This window comes from Mirounga leonina, unplaced genomic scaffold (assembly GCF_011800145.1).
Source record: "Mirounga leonina isolate KUSES-001 unplaced genomic scaffold, KU_Mleo_1.0 Mir_107, whole genome shotgun sequence".
Lineage (NCBI taxonomy): Eukaryota > Metazoa > Chordata > Mammalia > Carnivora > Phocidae > Mirounga > Mirounga leonina.
The window spans coordinates 3668291-3693822 of record NW_023270233.1 but is presented as its reverse complement, the minus strand read 5'-3'; the positions used below and the strand labels follow the sequence as shown (position 1 = coordinate 3693822).

Sequence of the window (25532 nt, the reverse complement as noted above, 5' to 3'; positions counted from 1 at the left end):
TTCTTCTATACCTTTGGGAATAGAAAGCTGTCATTTACTTTGAAGAAGGTCTTTGTGCAACTCTTGTATAGTTTATTAATTTATATTACAACATTGGATTTTACAAAGCTTCTTTCTTTCAGAGAGTTCAAAGCACTTTCACATTTCACATTTACACGTAACTCTAAAGACATTTTTCCTGGGGCTTTTTAATAAAATTCATACTTACATTACTAGCCTTAATGCTAAGCTAAACTATCACATTAACACTCTAAGTAAAATTTTAAAGAATCTATCCTAAAGATAATTACATGCTATTTTGTAATGATATGGATGTGTACGTATGTGTATTTGTATACATATGTGCATATGTATATACACGTGTATACACATACATGCAAACGTATATGTACACACATGTATACCACTATTGAATAAGAGTTATAGTCTTGAAATAATTCCATTGCTTCAGTGTGGAAGCTTAAAATATTCTTTGATAAAACGTAATTACTATGAGTTAAAAGGAGTATATGTCTATAAGTATTATATATACACACACGTATACATACATATATAAATGTATGTATATATATGAAAACTTTACATTGTTCTAAATACTGCAAGGAAATTATTTTACCTGTATTATATTTGTCTTCATGCTATAATCTTTTGAGATATTTTTTTCCTCCATTTTTCCTCCATTTCTTTTCTTTGCCAGTTAAGGATTTTAAGAATCCAGCAGGTATACACTTCCCTGATCCATAAACATTAAAAACTAATTCTGTGAAGTTCTTTGCTTTTCTTATAATATCCTTTTGTACTGCTGAGACTTCTAACTTTACCTCATCTCCTTTCATTTTCCCATCCCTTTTAACCTCTTTCTTTTTACATGTTTTTATAAAGTTTTTGCTTGAATCCTATGTAAGCTTCTCTTGTTTTTTGTTTTTCAATACTCTGATCTTGGTGTATGAAACTTTTTTTCAGTTAAATTCTTTTGCTTTTTCTCTGTTTTTCTCCTTCTACAGTTAATCTCTTGGCAAAATAAAATGGCACATGGGTTCTCTTTCTCTTCTGCTATTTGATTTTTCTCCACTTTCTAGGTACTGTTCTCAGTTGTATATTTCCTTACCCTCTTTTAACTTTGCTTTTAAGTTGAAACTTAAACTCTAAACTCTGCTCTTTTTCTTCCCTTTCTTATACTTCTAATTACTGTATATACATATCATCGATATTTATTTAGTAAAAATTGACTGATTTAGAATGAAGTATAGAAAGGTATGTGCTGGGTCTGCTTGTTTGAATTACTATATGATTAATGTTACACATTTTTAAAAATACTTATTTCAAGAACTGTATAGCTCTGTAAGGCATGTCAGATACAAGTAGATACTAGTGAAAATACTTGGTGAAATTTTTACAGTCTTTGATGCTGCATTACATATATATTTTTTTAAGTCATAAGTCTTATATATTTGATATTAGTTGTGCTGTGTATAAATCATCACTATATTTGTTCGATGGAGTTAAAGTTGTACTTTACCTATGGACAGTGCTGAGCTAGCTATGTGACATGTTCACCAGCAAACTAGAAAGATAGACTGATATAACAGTTGGGGAGACCAGCTTGGGAAAGATACATCAGTACTTTCTGGGTTTAAGTTTTGTTCTCATTAAATAAAAAGAAGAAAAATACATTTGTGCTCCCTTGCAACTGTAATATTTCCTAGAAAAGGTCATCCTTGCTTTTTAAAGCTCTCTTAATCCTTTTTAATGGCATTAATATTTTGCTGACTAAATTCTTCGACTAACTCCTTATGCATTGGATTACCAAATTATGTTTACATATTTCCATTTCCTTCATGTTTTAGAAGTTATCTTGTTTCTATCTAGTTACCAAGACCTTTCATTTTTACTGGAATTACTTCATTAACTTCAGTATCCCCTCTTTATGCCTTCTTAGAGTAATCCTGTGTTATGTCATTATATCAAGATGACACCAGCAATGATATAATGTTTTGCTGTAAGTAACTAGTTGAAACTAAAATGTGCCGAGGAGCTCCATCTTTTTGTCTATAACCAACTGGAACCATCATTAATCATTGGTGTTAAAAGCATCCTTAGTGAAGTCTCTTTTAGACCATGAGAACCTGACTTTTGAACATTGCTTCAAGCCTTTCTCACTCCAGCTTCTAGGACATTGAGTAACTAAAGTTAGGCATACCTCGACCCATTTTTAGGACTCCCATCTAAAAACAGCCAGCAGGGCGCCTGGGTGGCTCAGTTGGTTAAGCGACTGCCTTCGGCTCAGGTCATGATCCTGGAGTCCCGGGATTGAGTCCTGCATCGGGCCCCCTGCTCGGCAGGGAGCCTGCTTCTCCCTCTGACCCTACCCCCTCTCGTGTTCTCTCTCTCGCTCGCTCGCTCTCAAATAAATAAAATCTTTAAAAATAAATAAATAAAAATAAAAAAAATAAAAACAGCCAACAACTAGTGCTTGAGTATGTGATTTGGAGCCAATAGTAGGTCACACATTGAATGATATGTTGAATTTTTAGTAATAGACCTTTAATTTACCTCACATGTTTTATGATAGTCTATCTCCAAACCCCACTTGACTTTTTTTCCTTTTAAAATTCTCTTGGAAATACTACTTTGACTGACTTTGACTACTTTGCAACTAATATAACAACTACCTTGCAACTCTAGTATTTCTCAGAAGAGTTCATCCATTGCTCTTTTAAGTATTTACCTTTTTTTCTTTTTGCATTTACCTTTTTAAAAATGTTTGAGCTTCGGGGCACCTGGGTGGCTCAGTTGTTAAGCATCTGCCTTCAGCTCAGGTCATGATCTCGGCGTCCTGGGATCGAGCCCCGCATCGGGCTCCCTGCTCAGCAGGAAGCCTGCTTCTCCCACTCCCCCTGCTTGTGTTCCTTCTCTCGCTGTGTCTCTCTCTGTCAAATAAATAAATAAAATCTTTAAAAAAAAAAAAAAAGCTTTTGTCTAAGATCCTTAACCCTTACACTGAAATTTCTAATAATGATCTTAATCTGGTTTACCCTTTGATGCTGCTCTCCTAGACAATCATTCTACTTGATATCTATCAAATTTTCCGTATGTCCCATTATTTCCTATATCCTTTTCAGCTTACAGTCAAACTTAGGTTCTGCTTTAGTATGGTTTAGTCACACCATAAATTCTAACAATCTTACTGACTTCCCCAGTTCATAATGATATGCATAGCACCTTTTTCTATTTACATGTAGCAATAAAAAAATAGTGCTTATATATTATTTTATTATTTACTTAAGAAAAAAATTAATCTCCCATGATCTAAACTGTCTTGGTATCTAGTGTAGTTATCAAGCAGGCTATAGGTAGCCAGAAAATATTGAAAGGTGTTTCTTTGCTTGTTTAGACTTTCATAGTAATAATAGCACTTTTAAAATGTCCCATAAGATATACTATAAAAGAATGTCAGATGTTCCTTTTAAGTTGGTTTCAAATTAAACTGAGTGTAATCTAAAAGGCTTTCTCTGCAGTACAGCTTCTAAATATGTTCTTGTTAACACTGACAGTGGGGGCACTTATCTAATGAAAACTTGGTACTCTGAATTTTTTAGAAGAAAATATTAATCAATAATTATGTTTTTCTGAATAGGATTTGTATGGAGTCATATTTTGCTTATGCTCATACTGCTTTGGTTTTATTTAGCACAATATAGTGAGAGAACCTTAAGTCTTTGCTCATATCTTAGTGTCCAAAGGTACCCCCAAGGTGTGCGAGCATTTAGCATACTACAAAGTTAGAGGGAATAGTCCACACAAGACTGCCCTCACTTCTGGCACCAATTGCAATTTTGGGGGGTTCCCCACACCCACCTTTAGGTTCAGTAATTGATTTCAAGTTCTCGCAGAACTCACTGACAACCGTTATACTGATGTTTACAGTTTATTATAGGGGAAGCACACAAATTAAAATGAGTCAGTTAAAATAACTAGTGGCTTAATTTTCTTCACTTTGTTTACATATAGCGTTTTAATCTACTGACTTTTCAAGCATTTTGTCAAAATTAATCAAGTCCTGAAGTCTGGGGAATATTTTCTCCATTTTTCCAGGTGGAGTAACTGTGAGACATAAAATTACATCTTCTAGACCAAGTTTAGGTTTAGTTTTCCTATTCTACCTAAATTCTACAAATGGGGTGCTTAGTTGCTAAAGCCAAATTTCATTATGTTCAAGCCTTGATAATTTTATGGCCACAGATACATGAAACAAAGTTCCTATTTTTATAGATAGAGATACATAAGGTGCACGTGCAAAGGGTAGGTTTTGTTGTAGGTGTATCTTGGTCTACTTCATTAATTCAGTATTCTGTTGTAGCAAAATATATGAAATGCTACTTTGAATAGGAATAGTTAAATTTGGACACTAACATTGCTCTTTCATTACTGTTACATTCTGCACTGCTTTCTTAGGATGTCAACCATGGATTAACTGAGGTAAGTTTGGTGTAATGCAGTCTCATGTTCAGAGTGAGATATACTCTGTTTTGTCTTAAGTGATAGGAGAGCAAAAGGTTCCATTTTGTGTGACTTTTATTTTTTTAATAAGTATATAGGAATTGTCCTATATAACATTTCAGAGAAATTTTCTGAAGAAGAATAAAACTTCTATTTTAGTTAACATTACACCTATATGATGCCCTTCAACAATATTTGTGTTAAAATAGTTTCTACCCTCCTAAAGTCTTCCAGTATAAAATTAATATGTGTCCTTTGTAATAAAAGCAGACTTTTAAAATCTGACAAATGCTTACCCAGTACTTTATATTACTTTATGTTAAATATAAAAATACTTTATATTACAGAACTAAAATGATTCAGTTTTTAAACTAATAATTGATACTCAGAATGATCATGAAGTTAAATAAACTCATATGGTCATCTTCCTCACTTTGTATAATATACCATCTTAACATATAAAGTTCTTGCACTTTAGTTTACATTATCAGCGAACCTAAACCACCTTTTTTTTTTTTTAACACTTGGGATTGTTATAGTACTTCTTTTATACTTCTCTTATAGACTTTAGGTTTTATTGTTTTGTTTTTTCCCAGCACTTGAACCAGTGAAACATTCAGAATTAACTTTATATCATAGGCCTAGTATTGTTTGCATCCTCATCTTCACATAGAAGTAGCACATAAAATTATGAAATCATAGACTTTTGGAACCAGAAAGGACCTTAGAAATCCTTTCACTACTTTCGGAGTAGTGAAATCACTTTCTGCCATCAGTAGGTAGTGACACAAATACAGGATCAAGGTAAAAATTGTCATATGAAAAATAGTGAAGAATGATGATTTAAGGTTAATATAACTCAGCCTGCTGTCTTATATGTTGACAACAAAGAGTTGATAGTCTCATCATACTCTATACTGTTTGGGCCCCATTGAATTATTTTGTTTGTTTTCGTTAAGAGAGACTTAGGTAAAATACATTTAAAAGAAGGCATTTAGGATGGAGAAGGGCTGGAAACCATATTCAGAATGGCTGGACAAACTGGGAATGTTTAGTGTGGAAGAAAGACAATTTAGAGAGAGCCTGGGGACTTGAAATATGTTAAACCGTGTATGCTTTCCTGCAATGAAGACTGAAATACAAATGAAGTAATGCATAGTAAGGTATAGAAATGTGAATTCAGACTTTAAATAAAGAGAACTTCCTAAGCACTTACGAAGTGGATTGTTTCATGGTGTATTGTCTTCACAGAAACTTTACAGCAGGGGGCTCTGTTTCAGGGCTGACACAAAAACATTGCCTTGTTGGGTACCTGGTAGGAATCCTCCAACTGCAAGAATCTGTGGCTGGAAATGCATAGCTCTTGTATTTTTCTGCATCGTTAAAATACTTAGCGATCAATCACTGTATTACTTGGCTAGGATAAATATAAAGTGATTAATGTGTGATAATGGTAATAATAGGGTCAGTTTTCTCAACTTTAAGGGTTGACAGAAAATAATACTGGTGGTGCTAATATTGTAGGTTAAATGAATGAAAGATTGTTGGACTTATTTGTTGGCACTCTAATGACATACAATAAATATCTGTTAAATGAATGAATAATCAGATTGCTTATTATTGGCCTCAGTTGCTAGAGTAGTCCTAAAATATAAGAACTGGGTAATGTGTTTAACATAGGAGCCCCCAATTTTATTTTATTTTAATTTTAATTTTTAAGAGGGAGGGAGGGAGGGGAGAGAGAGGAAAAGAGGGGGAGAGAGAGAATCTTAAGCAGGCTCCATGCGCAGCATGAAGCCTGATGTGGGGCTCGATCTCACAATCCTGAGATCATGACCTGAGCTGAAATCAAGAGGTGGATGCTTAACTGAATGAACCACCCAGGTGCCCAGGAGCCCCCAGTTTTAGAATATATTTGCAGCCTAATTCACTGAATCTTGGAATTTACAATTGTATGGACTTTGAAGTATACAATTCCCTCCTACAATTGGGGTTATTGGGAATTGGGGTTATTCCAGTGCCTCACCTGATTATCAGTAAAAATTCCATATTTGGAAGTAAGCAATATGTTTTATTTATAATTCCTGAACAGCAGATAAGTGAATAAACCAAGAATGTGATCAGCTTTAAAAGAAATGACAGCACCTACAAAAAAATATATCACAAATCAATTTGTACTAATACGTTAATTTTTTATTTTTAGTTGGCAGATATCCCTGTTACAATCTGCACATATCCATTTGTATTTGATGCCCAAGCAAAAACTACTCTGTTACAAACAGATGCAGTGTTACAGATGCAGGTAAAATACAGTTTAATACAAATCTGATTTGAGAATGGTTTTTGAATTGTTTCTGTGAGGTTTTTTAAAAAGTAAATATTTGAAGTTTGTCTATAATCAGTAATCCTTGGGAACATTCTGTACCTCAGTGGTCTGGCTTTTGCAAAGTACCTTTGGTACCTTATAAAGAAGACTGTTGTATTGGTTACATGTATATTCTTATGAGGGCTACTTATATATATTTAAATGAAAATAGAATAGTTTAGCCTTTAATCATTTTATATCTAAAAAAAGGTATGAGCCTTTTTTGTTACAAAAATACGCAGTTTTTGTAAAGTTTTACTAGTTTCCTTGATAAACATTGGTTTGTTTCAAATCTTGCTTCATTATATATTCCATATTTATATACTTGGTAAAAAATGGAAGTAACTAGAGATGAGATGAAGTAAAGTAAGAGGAATTTGATCACTTGTTAGGGGGAGGATATGAAGTTTCCTTGAAGAAAGTTTTTAGTAATAAAAAGGCATTTTCCTAAGATTGGTCATCTCCTGCTCCTCCCTCTCTTTTCTCCCCCAACCTGCTCTGTTCTATGTTGAACATTTTTTCATTTATAATGAGATTTTTTTAACTGATTTATGTTATGACTTTGAGAGCTACAGTAGATTTGCTTTATCTTTTGAGCCTGTAAATTAAAAAGTTTTTGAGTTTTATTTTCTAGCATAGAGTATCAGATGGTAGAAGCTAAGGACTAAGAGAAGGATGGCAAGAAACCTTGAGCACTTAATATTCTAAAAATGCTTTAAAAAAATTATCCCCACCCCAATTTTGACAGTTATTTTCATTCCTTTAAAATAAATGCATTTAGTATTTTAAATGCCTCCAGATATTTAAAGCATAAATACTAGGGGAATTTTAGAGATGTGCTTATATCCATTTTCATCAACAGAAGAAATAAATATTTTTGTAGGGTTTATACTAACAGCTGGCGAACCAGCTTTTGGATGGTCCTTGTTAAAACAATAATTGCCTCGTGCTTTTAATATATAGTATATTCCATTTTAGACCAAGAACACAGGAAAACCATACAAAAAAACCAAAGGTTTTAGATGGTAGAGGACAAATGTTTGGTTTGTGAACACATGTGGTGATCACTGTACTAGATGAATTTCTATAGTACTACTTAGCCAGGCTGTTCCTTATTCTCTTTAGAGGTTGTTTTCATGCTGTTTTCTTTTTTTTCTTCTCACTCTTCATCCCTGTTACTTTTCGAGAAATAGCAGTGTTCAGATTTACCATATTATATTATAGTTCCTTGCTTGTTTAATGGTATCGTTAGATATACTTCAATCTAAAAACATTCCAAAGGACACTCTTTATGCTGAGAATACAGTTTTATTAAGCTTACAACTGTATTAGGTGCTCTGTGAATTCAGTAGTATAGGTAGTATTATAGGAATTATAAATATAGGATTATAATCAATAGGTAGAAGTTAGCTTACCTAGTCACATTAGTTTCTTTATAGCATCGCTATTAAAATTTTAATCTTTTGTTTTCTAGATGGCTATTGACCAGGCCCACAGACAGAATGTCTCCTCTCTTTTTCTCCCAGTGATTGAATCTGTGAATCCCTGCTTAATTCTAGTTGTACGTAGAGAAAATATTGTAGGAGATGCAATGGAAGTCCTTAGGAAAACAAAGAATATAGACTACAAAAAGCCACTCAAGGTAATTTGACATTTTCTGTTATATATATCACAGTATATGCTCAGCAATTAATAGTTTTAAAAAATTAAGTTTTATATAGTAGATATGTATAAAAATTTACTGTATAAAACTTCTTAAATTTTTTAAACTATTAATTGCTGAGCATTTATTGTTAATAAATTACATGTTATGGGCTCTCGCTCTCTCTTGGCTCTCCAGAATATACTTCCATTTCTTTACGTTCAGTGTTTGCATTATGCTATTTTAGGTTATATTTGTTGGAGAAGATGCTGTTGATGCAGGAGGAGTACGCAAAGAATTTTTCTTGCTCATCATGAGAGAATTGTTGGATCCTAAATATGGCATGTTTAGGTATTACGAAGATTCCAGGCTCATTTGGTTTTCTGATAAGGTGAGGTCTAACTGTCTAAATTATTTCTAATTTAGAGATAATTTAGAATAATCTAAGAATAATTTTAGAAATATACCTATGTATGTATACCTACATGTGTCAAGTTGACTCAGTAAATAAAAGTTATTACTGGATTCCTAACATATTCAGAGATTTGCTTTATTACAGTTTGAAAAATTACAAACTTTTGGACTCAGAGTCATCAGAACACCTTAATACTTCTCACACATTTCAAATTAGCAAAATAAATTAAAGGAATGGTCAGCCTGAGAATGATGGTGACCTTTCCTCCTGCTGATTTAGATTTGAGGATTAGATGATAATTACCAGATTAACTTTTCCTCTCGGAAGAATTAATTTATCATTAGCAATCATTGATTTCTCTATCTTATCATTTAGGGCAGAGGTAACTACTCAGCAAATTATAGTCCATAAGCTAAATTCTTTTCCACACATGTTCTTGTAAAGAAAGTCATGTCCACTCATTTACCTGTTCATGGCTACTTTTTAGCTACAACTGGAAGAGGCAGAGTTGAGTGGTTAAGACAAAGACCCTTTGATCAACAAAGCCTAAAATATTTACCATCTGTCCCCTTACAGAAAAAGTTTGCTACCCTTGATTTAGAGACTATAAATGAAATGGGGATGGTTCAGTTACAGAACGAGTTGAAAGAAATTTGAATGGAATATTTACTATCGGTTCTAAAAACCTTGATGTGTTATTTATTCATTGTTTCAGGAGGCTTGCTGTCCTTTGTCATGTTAGCAGTCGTTGATCAGTGCCTGGGTTCATTAATTTATTAGGTTGCAAAAATGGTGCTACTCTTAAATTTATATTTCATTTTATTGGCTTGGATACTTCTATATGGAGAAATTTCCCTACATCTACTATTTGGTTCCTTAGTAGTATAATTCATATGGGGAAGGATTCTCTTTCTTCAGTTGCCAATTTTGCAAAAGAATGAATCTGTTCATTGGCATACTTCAGCGGTGACAATTTGTTTTTTAGTTTTGTTTTCAAATATTATTATTTATTCATGGATTTAAGTATATTTGATGTTTTTAGTCCATTGTAGTTATTATCTTTATTGATGCTCATATTATCCCATCTTTGTCTAGGGGGAGCTCTACAGGTTGGAGAGTTTTGTTTTGTTTTGTTTTTTAAGATTTTATTTATTTGAGAGAGAGCACAAGTGGGGGGGAGGGGCAGAGGGAGAAGCAGATTCCCCACTGAGCGGGGAGCCCGATGGTGGGGCTCAATCCTAGGACCCTGGGATCATGACCTGAGCCAAAGGCAGACAACCGACTGAGCCACCCAGTCACCCCAGGAGGTGGACAATCTGACTGAATTACAGTCTCCTCCTTGGCTTGGTCTCTTAGGGTAGTTTGTTAATGGTGTGGCAGATGGATAGGATGGAAGCCTGTCCTGCTAGGATCACAAAGAGTTCTGTGGGCCTTTATTCAGTTCTACAGAGAGGTAATGTTTTAAAACCAGGGGAGGGGCAGTCTTTTTTTTTTTTCTTTTAAAGATTTGCTTTTATTTATGTGAGAGAGCACAAGAGGGGTTAGGGTCAGAGGGAGAAGCAGACTCCCTGCTGAGCAGGGAGCCCAGTGAGGGACTCAATTCAGGGTATCCGGGATCATGACCTGAGCTGAAGGCAGTCGCCCAACCAACTGAGCCACCCAGGCGCCCGGGAGGGGTAGTTTTAACAAGCTTTATCATGGATTTCTGTGAGACCTTTTCAGTTATATCTTGATTTGGCCAATGGGAGCCCTGTTGAACTTGTTCCTCTTTTGTGTACTTTTGACATGTCCCCATTTTTCCTTAATTCTTTACATTTAGTACAACAAATGTTCCGGGCTCTTCTTGTGTTTATCCCAGCCCTGGCAATAGCCATTTCTCCTTAAAAGCCCTGACTTCTTCAGATGGAAATGGTATTTAGAAATCGTGTTCTGGATGCTAAGTGTACTCACTACTACCAGGGAGTCATTGCTTTCAGATTCTCAGCAGACAGAAAGAACTAGGAGCTATAACTATGTACACATCTTATGGTTTCCAGACACAAGATCATACTGATACCTCTAATTCTTTTTCTTTTTCTTTTTACGATTTTATTTATTTATTGAGAGAGAATGCACGCACAAGTAGGGGGAGTGAGCAGGAGAAGCAGACCCCCTGCTGAGCAGGGAGCCTGATGCAGGGCTCAATCCCAGGACTTTTATTTATTTGAGAGAGAGAGAGAGAGAATGAGCAGGGGGTGGAGCAGAGGCAGAGGGAGAAGCAGACTCCCTGCTCAGCAGGGAGCCTGATGTGGGACTTGATCCTGGAACTCCAAGATAATGACCTGAGCCGAAGGCACCCAAGATTGTTTTGATTATTAGGGGTCTCTTGGAATTTTGTATGAATTTTATGGTTAGCTTGTCCATTTCTTCAAAAAAGGCCATTAAGGATTTGATGGAGAAGGTGTTGAATAAACGTTTTGTTCTTTTTGATGATGTCATAAATTGAACTTTTTCAGAAATTTTATTTTTGGTTTGTTCATTGCTAGGGCATAGAAATCAAGCTGCTTTTTGTATGTTGATCTTGTATCATGCAACTTTGCTGAATTCATTTATCAGTTCTAATAGGTGGTTTTGTGGATGCTTCAGGATTTTCTTTATATGAGATCATGGCATCCACAAATGAAATAGATTTAATTTTACTTCTTTCCCTCCAATTTAAATACCTTTATTTCTTTTTCTTGCCTACTTGCCTTGGCTAGAACTTTGTCAAAACACTGTCAAATACAAGTGGTAAGAGTGGACATGCTTTTCTTGTTCCTGATCTGAGTTGGATGTTAGCTGTGGATTTTTCATAAATTCCTTTTATCAGGTTAAGGAAGTTCTCTCCTATGTCTAGTTTGTTGAGTATATTTATCATGAAAGAGAGTAAGATTTTCTCAGATGCCTTTTCTGCTTCAAGATGATTGTGTGCTTTCCTTCCTTCATTCCACTAATGTGATGTATTACATTGGTGCATTTTCTTATGTCAAGCCACCTTGTATTCTTTTTTTAAATTTTTTTTTTTAAGATTTTATTTATTTGACAGAGCACAAGCAGGGGGAGCAGCAGGCAGAGGGAGAGGGAGAAGCAGGCTTCCTGCCGAGCAGGGCCAAAGGCAGCCGCTTAATCGACTGAGCCACCCAGGCACCCCGCCACCTTGTATTCTTGAGATAAAGCCCACTTGGTCGTGGTGTATAATCCATTTAGTTGACCTGTATTCTGTTGATGATTTTTCTATCCTTATTTGTTAAGGATACTGGTCTGTAGTTTTCTTTTTGGTGTTTGTGATGCCTTTGTCTGTCTTTGGTGTCATGTTAGTTTGACCTCACAGATGAGTTAGAAAATGTACCCTCATCTTCCATTTCTTGAAAAAGGAAAAATTGGTGTTACTTATTCTTTAAATGTTTGGTAGGATCTGGTCCTAGGCTTTTCTTTGTTGGAAGGGTTTTTTTGTTTTGTAAGATTTTATTTACTTGAAAGACAGAGAAAGAGAGCATATGCGCAGGGGGAGGGGTGGAAAGAGAGGAGAGGGAATCCCAAGCTGACTCCCCACTGCGCGTGGAGACCCACATGGGGCTGTCCTCCAACCCTGAGATGGTGACCTGAGCCAAAACCAAGAGTTGGACGCTTAATCAGCTGAGCTACCCAGGTGCCCTTTTGGAAGGTTTTTTATTTTGAGGGGTTTTTAAAAGATTTTATTTATTTATTTGAGAGGGAGCATGAGCCGGGGGAGGGGCAGAGGGACCCCAAAATCATGACCCAAAGGCAGACATTTAACTGACTGAGCCACCCAGGCACCCCTGGAGGTTTTTTGATGAGCGATTCAGTTTCTTGTTATAGATTGTGTCTTAGGGGTTTGTTTGTTTGTTTGTTTTTAGATTTTCTAGTTCTTCTGGTGTCAGTTTGGTAGTTTGTATGTTTATAGGAATTTATTCATTTCATCTAGATTATCTATTTTGTTGTCATATAGTTCATGGTATTCTGTTACAGTCCTTTTTATTTCTGTAAGAACGATAGTAATGTCCCCACTTCCAGTCCTGATTTTAGTAATGTGAGTCTTTCTTTTTTTCTTGGTCATTCTAACTAAAGGTTTGTCAGTTTTGTTGATCTTTTAAAAGAATCAGCTTTTGGTTTTGTTGCTTCTATGTATTTTTTTTCTATTCTATATTTTATTTATCTCCACTTTAATCTTCATTGATAATCTCCCACTACTAGCATTGGGTTTAGTTTGCTCTTCATTTTGTAGTTCCTTAAGATATAAAGTTTGGTTATTGATTTGAGATGTTTTTTTCTTTTTTAATATATATGTTTATAACTATAAATTTCCCTATGAATACTGATTTCACTGTATCATATAGGTTTTTATATTGTGATACCTTCTTTGACCCATTGGTTGTTTAGGAATGTGTTAATTTTCACATCTTTGAATTCTCCATATTTCCTTTTTTTTTTTTTTTTAAGAATTTATTTTTAAGTAATCTCTACACCCTACGTGAGGCTCAGACCCACAACCCCGAGATAAGAATTGCACACTCCACCAAATGAGCTAACCAGGCGCCCTGTCTCCATATTTCTTCTGTTGTTGATTTCTAGTTTTATTCCACTGTGGTCTGAAAATATATTTTTTATGATTTTAGTCTTTTTAAATTTATTGAGACCTATTTTTTGACCTAACATATGGTCTCTCTCCTGGAAAATGTTCCACGTGCACTTGAGAACATGTATTCTGTTGTGGAATGGAATGTTCTGTAGCTATCTGTTAGGTCTGGTTGTTTTATAGTATTTTTCAAGTTCTCTATTTCCTTATTGATCTTCTGTCTGATTGTTATATCTGTTATTGAAAGTGGGGTATTGAAGCTTCCAACTATTATTTTAGAACTGTATCTCTCCCTTCAGTTGTGTCAATTTTTACTTCATATATTTTAAAGCTGTATTGTTAGGTATGTAGATGTTTGTAAATGTTATATATCTTCTTCATGAATTGATGCTTTTTGATTTAAAGTCTATTTCATCTCGTAGTATAGCCACTCAGCTCTTTGGCTATTATTTACATAGTATATCATTTTTTCAAACTTTCACTTTCAATCTAGTGTCTTTGGATTTAGAGTGAGGTTTATAGGCATATGCAGATCTTCCTAGACTTATAGTGGGGTTATGTTCCAGTAAACCCATTGTAAGTTGGAAATTTTATAGGTCAACATGCATTGAATACACCTAACCTATTGGACATTATAGCTTAGCCTAGCCTACATTAAACATGCTCAGAACAGGGGCACCTGGTTCAGTGTCTGCCTTTGGCTCAGGTCATGGTCCCAGGGTCCTGGGATTGAGCCCCGCGTTGGGCTCCCTGCTCAGTGGGGAGTCTGCTTCTCCCTCTGCCTCTGCCCCTCCCCCCAACTTGTGCTGTAGCTCTCTCTCAAATAAATAAAATTAAAAAAAAAATGCTCAAAACACTTATATTAGCCTACTGTTGGGCAAAATCATCTAACACTAAGCCTATTTTAGAACCAAGTGTTGAATATCACACTTAATTTTTACTGAAAGTGAAAAATAAAATGGTTGTATAAGCACAGGGATTATTAAGTGTGTTGTTTGTTTACCCTCATGATTGCAGGGCTGACTGTTGTGCTCAGCATCACAGGAGTATCTTACTGCATGTTGCTAGCCCAGGGAAAGAGCAACATTTAAAATTTGAAGTACGATTTCTACTGATATAGTTATCACTTTTGCACCACTGTAAAATCAGAAAATCATGTCAAACATAAGTTAGGGACCGGCTGTCGTTGAATAATGGTTTGTTTTTTAAAAATCCTTCCTGCTAGTCTCTGCCTTTTGATTATAGAATTTAATTCATTTATATTTCAAGCTGGGTTTTTTTAAAAGATTTTATTTATTTGAGAGAGAGAGTGAAAGAGAGAGAGATCTGTTATTTCCTTAGTTCTTGCTCTGAGGGTTACAATTAACACCTTATATTTATAACAGTCTAATTTGAATTAATATCAACTCCAGTAGTATACAGAAACTCTGCTCCTAGAACAGCTCTGTTCCTTTCTTTATTATTCTCACACCTTACAGCTTTATACATTGTGCGCCCATTAATGTAGATTTATAATTATTTTATACATTTGAGTTTTGAACCATATAGAGAAGATTACAAATCAAAAATAGTGTAATTTTAACTTTTATATTTACCTGTATAGCTACCTTTAGCAGAGTTCTTTATTTCTTTGTATGACTTTGAGTTACTGTGTAAAGCATCCTTTCCTTTCAGCTGATGGACTTTAGCATTTCTTTTTTTTTGTCTTTTTAAAAATTTTTTGTTATGTTAATCACCATACGTTACATCATTAGTTGTTTTTTGTTTTTTTAAAGATTTTATTTATTTATTTGACAGAGAGAGGCAGTGAGAGAGGGAACAGAAGCAGGGGGAGTGGGAGAGGGAGAAGCAGGCTTCCCGCAGAGCAGGGAGCCCGATGCGGGGCTCGATCCCAGGACCCTGAGATCATGACCTGAGCCGAAGGCAGACGTTTAATGACTGAGCCACCCAGGCGCCCCTACATCATTAGTTTTTGATGTAGTGTTCCATGATTCATTGTTTGCGTATAACACCCAGTGCTCCATGCAGAACGTGCCCTCCCCAATACCCATCACCAGGCTAACCCATCCTCCCACCCCCTTCCCCTCTAGAACCCTCAGTTTGTTTTTCAGAGTCCATCGTCTCTAATGGTTCGTCTCCCCCTCCGATTTCCCCCCATTCGTTCTTCCCTTCCTGCTATCTTCTTCTTCTTTTTGGACTTTAGCATTTCTTTAAGGAAGGTCTAATAGCAACAAACTCTCTGTTTTTCTTTATCTGAGATGTAAAATTCTTGATTGGCAGTTTTTTCTTTCAGCCCTTTAAATATGTCATCCCACTGCCTTTTGGCGTGCATCGTTTTGAATTAGAAATCAACTGTTAGTCTCATTGAGGAGCCCGTCTATGTGATGAGTTGCTTCTCTTTTGCTGGTTTCAATACTTTTTATAATTAACTTTCAATGCTTAGGTTAAAATGTGTGTGAATGTGGATCTCAGGCTTGTCATAGTAGGAGTTTGTTGAGCTGCTTGGGTGTTAGATTTATGTCTTTTATCAAATTTAGAAAGTTTTCAACCATTTCTTCAGACGTTTTTTCTGTCTCATTTTCTCCTCTCCTTGTGGCACTCTGCTACTTGTATGATGGTATACCTGATGGTATCCCACAGGTCTCATAGGCTCTCATCATATTTCTTCATTCTTTTTTCTTGCTGTTGTCCCACAAAGTGGATAATCTCAGCTGACCTATTTTCAAGTTTGTGGATTCTTTTTTCTGCCTTCTCAAATCTCTTATACCCCTCTAGTGAGTTTTTTGTTTCAGTTACTACTGTACTTCCCAGCTCCATAAACAAGCTTCTGCTTCTTTTCCATAATTTCTATCTCTTTATTGATATTCTCTATTTGATGAGACATTATTATTCTTTTCTCTCCCCCCCCCCACTCCCCTGCCCCTATGGTTTACTTAGCTATTTGAGCGTATTTAAAACAGTTTATTTAGGGGCGCCTGGGTGGTTCAGTCAGTTAAGTGTCTGCCTTCAGCTCAGGTCATGATCTCAGGGGTCCTGGGATCGAGCCCCACATCAGGGCTCCCTGATCAGAGGGCAGCCTGCTTCTCCCTCTCCCTCTGCAGCTCCCCCTGCTTGTGCTCTCTCCTTCTCTCTCAAATAAAGAAGTAAAATCTTTTTAAAAATAAATAAATAAGTAAAATGAAATGGTTAAGTCTTCATCTAGAAAATCCAGTGTCTGGGATTTCTCAACAATTTATAGGATTTCTTTTTCTCCTATGAATGGGCCATATTTCTTCTTTTTTTGCATGCCTAATAAATTTTTGTTGAATACTGGGTACTTTTTTTGTTGTTTGACATTTTTTGTTCCCCCCTCCGCCACAGTACCAACTATTCCTCCAGGTTTCTTTTATTTCTTTTTTATCTTTTTCTTCTGATCCTTGACTTTTTATTCACATTTAAGAATATGACACTGGGGCGCCTGGGTGGCTCAGTTGGTTAAGCAACTGCCTTCGGCTCAGGTCATGATTCTGGAGTCCCGGGATCAAGTCCTGCATTGGGCTCCCTGCTCAGCGGGGGGTCTGCCTCTCCCTCTGACCCTTCCCCTCTCATGCTCTCTGTCTCCCATTCTCTCTCTCAGATAAATAAATAAAAAATCTTTAAAAAAAAGAATATGACACTAAAAAGCTACTAGTTTGGGCATACACATTTTTTTTCTTTTTTTTCCCAAGTAGGCTCCATGTCCAGTGTGGAACCCAACACAGTGCTTGAACTCAGAACCCTGAGATAAGAGTCAGACACTTAATTGACTGAGCCACCCAGGTGCCCCTGGGCGAACACATTTATGATTTAAAGTCCTTATTCATAGAGTGATTAGGTATGGGCATTTCAAGGGGGAACCGTCAAATGTCAACGTATATAGTTTTTCACTCTTTGGGTTTTTTTACTCTTTGACTGCCAGTGTTCTAGTAGTGTTCTGAACACTGGAAAGGGAAGCTAGGATTCTCATTGTTAACTATATACACCTTCATTTGATCGTCTTGTTTTTTTGTATTTATTTTATGTTTTAAGTTTTTAAATTATGTTTTTAATTGAAGTATAATTGACCTTCAGTATTACATTAGTTTCAGGTATGTAACATTAGTGATTTAGCATGTATATACAGTACTTAGTGCTCACCGTGATAAGTGTAGTTACCATCTGTCACTGTACAGAGTTATTAAAATATTATTGACTATATTCTGTATGCTGCAATTTATATCCCTTATTTATTTTATAACTGGAAGTTTGTACTCTTAATCCCCTTGAACACTTTGATCCCTTTGTGGGTTTTTTTTTGTTTTCTTTGTTTTTAACATTTTATTTATTTATTTGACAGAGACACAGCGAGAGAGGGAATGCAAGCAGGGGGAGTAGGAGAGGGAGAAGCAGGCTTCCCACTGAGCAGGGAGCCCAATGCAGGGCTTGATCCCAGGACCCTGGGATCATGACCTGAGCTGAAGGCAGATGGTTAAAGACTGAGCCACCCAGGCACCCCTCCAGTGGTCAAATTAATCTTTTTCCTCTGTGATGTCCTATACTGCATTTAAGTTTAGAAAGTCCTTCTTAAATAGGGCAGATTGAATAATGTGTTAATCTATCTTCCTCCTGAAATCCCTCTAAATGAGAATAAAGGAATAAAAATGATAATAAACCCACAAGAAAAAAAAGTATAGGGGATTGTTTTAATATCACTAAAGAGATATTAATATTTTAAAATATGAAAAGTAGACAGATGGCTGGTACTTGATTCAGTAAAGCAGAAGAAACTGAAACAGTAGCTTGTTAAGAGAAAAGCCAATGAGAAACAGGCTAATTTGTATTTCAGGCTGAGGAACTGGAAGTACCAGAAAATACCTTTAAAGTCTAGTATCTAAGCTAGCTCAGCTGTTAAGACATTAAGACTCTGAAAGTCAGAGGTACTCAAGTAGGGTTGAAAATAGGATGAGTGGTAAAAGTCCCTTGCTTTTTTGGAAAGGATGAGCCAAAGTGTCTCTGGATTCTCAAGTAGGTGATATATTAAAACAAAGGGATTGGGGCTCCTGGGTGGCTCAGTCGTTAAGTGTCTGACTTCGGCTCAGGTCATGATCCCAGGGTCCTAGGATCGAGCCCTGCATTGGGCTCCCTGCTCAGTGGGAAGCCTGCTTCTCCCTCTCTCACTCCCCCTGCTTGTGTTCCCTCTCTCACTGTCTCTCTATCAAATAAATAAAAATTTAAAAAAAATTAAAAAAATTTTGACCACTGGAAAAAAATGTGACATTTATGCATGACAAAAGTAAGATTATTAAAAAGCATATAGCAGACTGGGATATATGTAACAAATATGACATAGGGTAATATTAATTCCTGGTATATGAAGAATTCAAATATAAATATATAAGAAAATGCTAGCGGCAGCAGCTCTCATTGCCCATGGGTCCTGTCCCCGTGCTTTAATAAAATCATCTTTTTGCACCAAAGAAAGAAAGAAAGAAAACACTGGCCCCTGAAAGGTAAATGGGCCAAGAATACAAAGAGGCATTCACAAATCCCTAATTTGCAGTATCACTAATAGACAAAAATACATACTAAACAAATTTTCTTGTCTTATTTGCGGGGGGAGAAGGGACAGAGGGGAGAGAGAGAATCTTAAGCAGGCTCCCCATCCAGCATGGAGCCCGGTGGGGAACTCAGTATCACAACCCTGAGATCATGACTTGAACTGAAATCAAGAGTCAGATGCTTAACTGACTGAGCCCTCTAGGTGCCCCAAGTTTTCATTTTTTAACTCAGATATAAATGTGTGTTTGTGTGTATTACAGATGAAAATATGGAAAGAGACATTTTCCTAGACTGCAGATGTCAGGGTAAATTGGAATAGGTGTGAACAAAAATAGCTTCGGGATATGCTTAGCTGTCATTTGACTTCAAAATTCTTCTTACAAAGCAAAATTTCTCCTAAGTAGATATTCCAAACTATGGACAAAAATATATGTAGAAATGATGGGGCGCCTGGGTGGCTTAGTCAGTTAAGCATTCGACTCTTGGTTATGACTCAGGTCATGATCTCAGGATTGTGGGATCCAGCCCAACTTGGGGGTCCATGCTCAGTGCTGAGTCTGCTTGTGATTCTCTCCCTCTGCCTCTGCCCCTCCCCCCACCCTGCTCACACATGCACCCACTTGTGTGTGCTCACTCTCTCTCAAAAAATCTTTATATATATATATGTGCAGAAATGATACCATCTTACTTATTTTGAATATTACTAGCTAGTTGGAATAACCAACATTTATTGTGCCTTTACCATGTGCTGCAGGAACTGGGCTAAAAGTATTTTACATACATTAATCCCATTTCATCCTCAAAACAACCTTATGAGATAAATATATTTTTATCTTTGAACATACTGAGGCTAGATAGTGAAAGAACTAAATCTGGAGCCCCAAATCTGATAAAAAAATGTTTTTCTTTTAACTGTCATGCTCACTGAATTTTCTGTGACCATATATTGCTTCTTTAAAGATAGGGGGAAATAAGCATTGTTTTCAGTGACTTAATAATCTAAATGTCCAACTATAGTAAAATAGCTAATTTAGCAGGCCTTGGTACTTTTATAAGAGTGATATGCAACCATTAAAATCATGCTCTCTGAGACTGCCGGGTGACTCAGTTGAGCGTCCAACTCTTGATCTCACTCAGGTCTTGATCTCAGGGTCATGAGTTCAAGCTTCACTGTGGAGCCTACTTTAAAAAATAATAAAATAAAATTACATAAATAAAAATCATGTTCTAGAAGAATATTTAATGATATAAGAAAATACTTGTGATTAGACAAAAGAAAACCTTAACTATGTTTTTAAATTATTTTTTTGAACTTATAGTGGTTGCAAATATATAAAAATATTTTTAAATCCTTGTTTCTGAGTGATCGGATTACAGGCATTTATTCATTTTCTTTATGCTTTTTGTTTTCCAAATTTTGAATGTGTACAATTATTTAAATCAGATTAAATGTTCTAATAGTCATTTCACTTATTAATTTAGTGCTTAGTGATGTGGAAATGCTTATATTTCTGGGAAAAAAGCTAATTGTGAAGTTATACATTTAGTCTGATCTTAGCTAGGTCTTTATTTTGTCTTAGAAAATATATTGGATGGAAATGTGCGGAAATACTAATAGTGATACTATCCCAGGGAGATGTGAGTAAGAATGAGCTTTTTCGGGGCACCTGGGTGGCTCAGTTGTTAAGTGTCTGCCTTCAGCTCAGGTCATGATCCCAGGGTCCTGGAATCGAGTCCCACATCGGGCTCCCTCCTTGGGGGAAAGCCTGCTTCTCCCTCTCCCACTCCCTCTGCTTGCGTTCCCGCTCTCGCTGTCTCTGTCTCTGTCAAATAAATAAAGAAAATCTTTTAAAAGAGAGAGAGAGAATGAGCTTTTTCATTACTTATTTCTGTATGTTCAGAATTTTTTACTACAAGTATGTGTTTTTGTCATCAGAAAAATTTATTATTTTAAAACTTGGGAGAAGACGTCTTTACTTTTTTTTCTGTTATTTTAGACATTTGAAGACAGTGATTTATTCCATTTGATTGGTGTTATCTGTGGATTAGCAATTTATAATTTTACTATTGTGGACCTCCACTTTCCTTTGGCTTTGTATAAAAAACTGCTAAAAAAGAAGCCATCCTTGGATGATTTGAAGGAACTAGTACCTGATGTTGGAAGGTTAGTAACAAAAAGTGACAAGGGTTTTAATAGGGAATGGGAAATGTACAGAAAGCTTTCCTTTTAGGAATAATTCTGTTTTGTTCTTGTTGAATTTCTAAAATAAACAAAAGCCCTTCTGATATTGGAGAACTCTTCATGTTACCCAGATCCAGAATTTTCTACTGAAAGACTTATATGTATACAACCATTTGCTAAATTTTTAGTAATTTAACAATATTTTGCAAATATCAGATAATAAACTTAGGAAGGTAATGTTTCCTGAGAGTAGTTAAATGATTTATTTGGACTTCTGATTACCTTCATTCCTAGCTGGAATATGTAAAGTTTCTTTTTATTTATTACATAAAATGGAATAGAAATTGTATATAAATAAGAACAAATGTTGAAAATAGGTAGATATATGGCCTTTGTATTCAGAAGAAGAGATAAAAACCTTAGAGTGATTTTTTTTTTCTTCAGAATTGTTCATTCGCTAGCCACCGTATATCTAGCATTCTGAAACAAATATAAAAGTATAGATTAATAAAAAGATTTTATCAAGAATGAATGAGAAATATATATTTATTCATAACTAAAATAGTCAAAATACCCAATAATGTTTTACCTCAAAGAAACATGCATATTGTTTTGCAGAAGCATGCAACAGTTACTGGATTATCCAGAAGATGATGTTGAGGAAACATTTTGTCTTAATTTTACGGTAAGATGGAAAGACAGAATAGCCTGATTATTCATCATCCCTTTTATTTAACAGCTGTGCCTTATGGCTTTGGGGTTGTTTTTTTTTATTTTGATGAGTGGAATTCTTAACCCTTTAGCTAACATTTATTGAGCATTAACTATATGCTAGTCACAGTACGTACATTACTTCATTTAATCCTCATAACAGTCCTATGAGATTAGTATTATTATCCTAATTTTACAGATGAAGAAAACTGAAAACAATCATTACATGTCAATAATAATATTTATACCCAGGCCTGTGACTTCAGAGCCTAGTGCTCTATCATTATGCTAAAGATCCTTTATAAATGCAAGAGGACCTCTTTATTCAAGTATTCATTTTTGAGTCTGAAATTACAAGAATGTTTAGAGAAGCAAAGGTTATTGTACATTAGAATATTCAGTAATGAACTTACCACTTAAAAGATTAATTCCTACTCAGACATCCCTTTCTGCTTCACACTAGTATTTGTCCTTGCCCATTTATCTTACTTTGGAAATGACGTACCACAGTGAAAATGCAAATATGTTGGAATGTTATTTGGAAAATGAAATTGCAAATCTTGTCAAAGATACAGAATTTTGTTAATTCAGTGAAAGGGATGTTGAATAACTTACCCATCCAAATGCAAAACCATTGACAAACGAGGACCTGGCAGAAGTAGACAGTTGACAAAGAAGAGAAAATCAGCAAGGATTATGAGAAGGCACTTCAGAATGGAATGATTTGAATATTATAAATTAATCTCTTGGGAAAATGGTAAAACCTTCGGTTTTCTGTCTTTTTCTTTTCGTTTTAAAAACATTGTGTATTTGTTTGTCCATCCCTCCCCCCTCCCCCCCTCCAAGAGTCCTCTTTATGATCTTGAGGTCAGATCTGACAAATAACCATATTCTGCTATCCCACAATTTGCCAAAATATACTATGTGCCCCCATCAAAAAAGTTTATCCATTTTTTTATCATTTTAAGAATTGGCACATAGTACAATTGTAAGAAAATTTGGTAGATTTAAGATGAAATAAATGAACTTAACACTTTTTTTTTTTTTTTCAAGAAAAAAGGTCCTCCTTGGGCTTTCTCTATTTACTATGAAATTTTTAGTTCCCCATTTCAACTGAATGGTTGGTTTTCCAATGGTTTAATTCTTCAATTCACTTTCACTTATAGCAGTATCTTTGAATCTTTATTGATTATCTCAATGGACTGAAACATTGGGTTCCAAACAATATAATTTCTAACTTATCAATCACCAAGTTTGTGAATGGTTAGTATATTCAAGAACTATGGGAATTTAAACATTCCTTCCCACTGCCATTTCTTTCACAGAAATTTTTAGTGGCTCTTTATTGCTTGCATAGCAATAGATCAATAACGGCCTTCAAAAACATTTGTAATATGACTTTCTAACTTACATTGTATCCCTCCATTCATATCAAGTTTTATCATGTCACACAGTATTCTCTCACATACCTTATCTTTCTGTTTTTTAGGGCCATACATTTTCAGAACTTGGTATTTACTCTCATATCTATCTTACCCAATCTCTGTGCTCAGTCAGAAATCCTGTCCCGTCTCAGTCTTTTGAGAGCCTACTCATCCTTCTAGGTGCTTTTCAAATGACATTTCTTCCTTGAGGTCTTTCATATTTCCTCCACTTAGAAGTGAGTGTTCTTCTGTGGTCTGATAGCGTTTTGTTCATGTCTCTATTATAGCATTTATTTTATTATAAGAAGTTGTTTACATAACACATTTCTCCTCTTTAACTAGATAGTAAACTCCACAGCAGGGTTTTATTCATCTCTTATCATCCCACTGCCACCACAGTATTTTCTAGATAGCAGGTACTAAAAGAAAATGTTCTAATAGAAGAGAATAATATTCCAAAAAGAGGGACTAGAAAAAGATACAGATGTGGGATTGTTAATATCAATAGGAAAATTAGCAGACTTACTGTAAGGGAAATAAAAAGTTTAGAAATAATTGACTGTCTTTATAAATCCAATTAATAGCTGGATCCAATTAATACTGGAAAAATCACCTGTGATCAAGAATGCAAACAAGGCAGATATTAGGAATACAGTAGTAGTAGCTGTCAATGTGAGAAGAATGCATAGCTGGTCTGGGCTGCATACATTTTGACACTTAGATTCTGTCACGTGTACAAGGAAAACATCCTTTCTAATATTTTACTCCTGTAGTGATTGTTCTAAAAAAGTTTTACACATAATAAGTACTCAGTTTCCTGTTCTTAACTAACCAAACACTTGGTAATTTGTAATTAACTAGTCACGGTAGGATTTCAAACTACTACAGAGGATGAAAATTTCTAGTTGTGGCTTTATGCAGAATTCACAAATAAGCTTATGGTAGTAACAGAATTTTACCTCAACTTTATTCTTATATTTAATGAGGGAAAGATAGAATATAATAATAGGTTATTAAAATCTAGTAAGTTTTGAGTCTGACATTGACTTTTTTTAAAAATTTAAATTAATAGATCACAGTTGAAAACTTTGGTGCAACAGAAGTGAAAGAGCTGGTTCTAAATGGTGCAGACACAGCTGTTAACAAACAAAATCGGTAAGTGAATTATAGCAGCATCAGTGGTAGTAATAAGATTCCGTAGGCATTTTTCTTCTGTATATAGAAACTTGTCACAACCTTAAGTTTTTACTCAGATAAAACTTACTTTTTGAATGGTTAGTAAGGAAGTAACTGCCTTTTGCTTCTGAAATCCCTTTAAGATATTACTAAAGTTTGGGATAAAAAGATCATAAACAAGCAAAACAAAGAGAAGGTAGAGGGGACAACAGCAAACTCATTTTTGGAAGCTAGAAAACAGGGGTAACTAACTTCAGCCAACCAGAGAAAGCTGCAATATGAGATGGACTGGGAGGAGCCAAGAATCCTGGCAGCCAGTTTATATTGCAGCACAAAGTCTTGGGCATTGAGAATAAAAAATGTTAGAAAGTGTATGGAGTTCAGGGGAATGCTGGAAACAGAAAGATTGCTGTTATAAAAAGCAGTTAGACACCCATTTTAATTAGCACAGTAGCCTGGGCAGATGATCAGAAATTTATCTTCTGGGGAGATTGAACTAAAGGGCTTTGGATATCCTGGGGGTGGGGTGGGAGGCTTCGAAGAGGACTTTGGATTTGAGTATAGATAGACACAGCCAGGGGGGTAAGAGGCAGAACTGAAAACAAGTGGATTGAGTCTACAACCACCCCGCCTTGGTACTGTATTTTGGAGGATTCTTTGGATACACTGTCTCACTTTTAAATATGAATGGATAGCCAAAGATTGATAGCCCTTCAAAACAGTTGAAAAGAATGTCAAGGAAAGAGAAACAATGCAGGATGAAGAACAAAACTTCAAAAGAAACTGTAATCAGTATTCATCTATATGGACTAAAAATTATTCACTTAAAAATCAAAAATTCAATTAAAAATTGAAAAAAAAAATTCACTGAAAGAAATTTGTCAAAGAAGTGGTACCAAAAAACTTTACAGAATTGAATGACAGGCCTTAAAAGATATGCCTTAAA

At 35.4% G+C, this 25532-nt stretch overlaps 1 protein-coding gene across 4 annotated transcripts in view; it reads left to right on the top strand.

Annotated features, from left to right (window-relative positions):
- LOC118018625 (probable E3 ubiquitin-protein ligase HERC4) overlaps nt 1-25532 on the top strand; it is a 131369-nt gene that overhangs the window by 96178 nt on the left and 9659 nt on the right. For 3 of the 4 annotated variants that reach the window (XM_035017325.1, XM_035017306.1, XM_035017316.1), the window contains 6 exons: nt 6704-6802; nt 8340-8507; nt 8755-8898; nt 21091-21257; nt 21894-21960; nt 24483-24565. In XM_035017325.1, the coding sequence (XP_034873216.1) occupies nt 6704-6802; nt 8340-8507; nt 8755-8898; nt 21091-21257; nt 21894-21960; nt 24483-24565 (728 nt within the window). The remainder of the gene's footprint in view (nt 1-6703; nt 6803-8339; nt 8508-8754; nt 8899-21090; nt 21258-21893; nt 21961-24482; nt 24566-25532) is intronic. The other variant, XR_004681441.1, reaches the window with a different exon arrangement.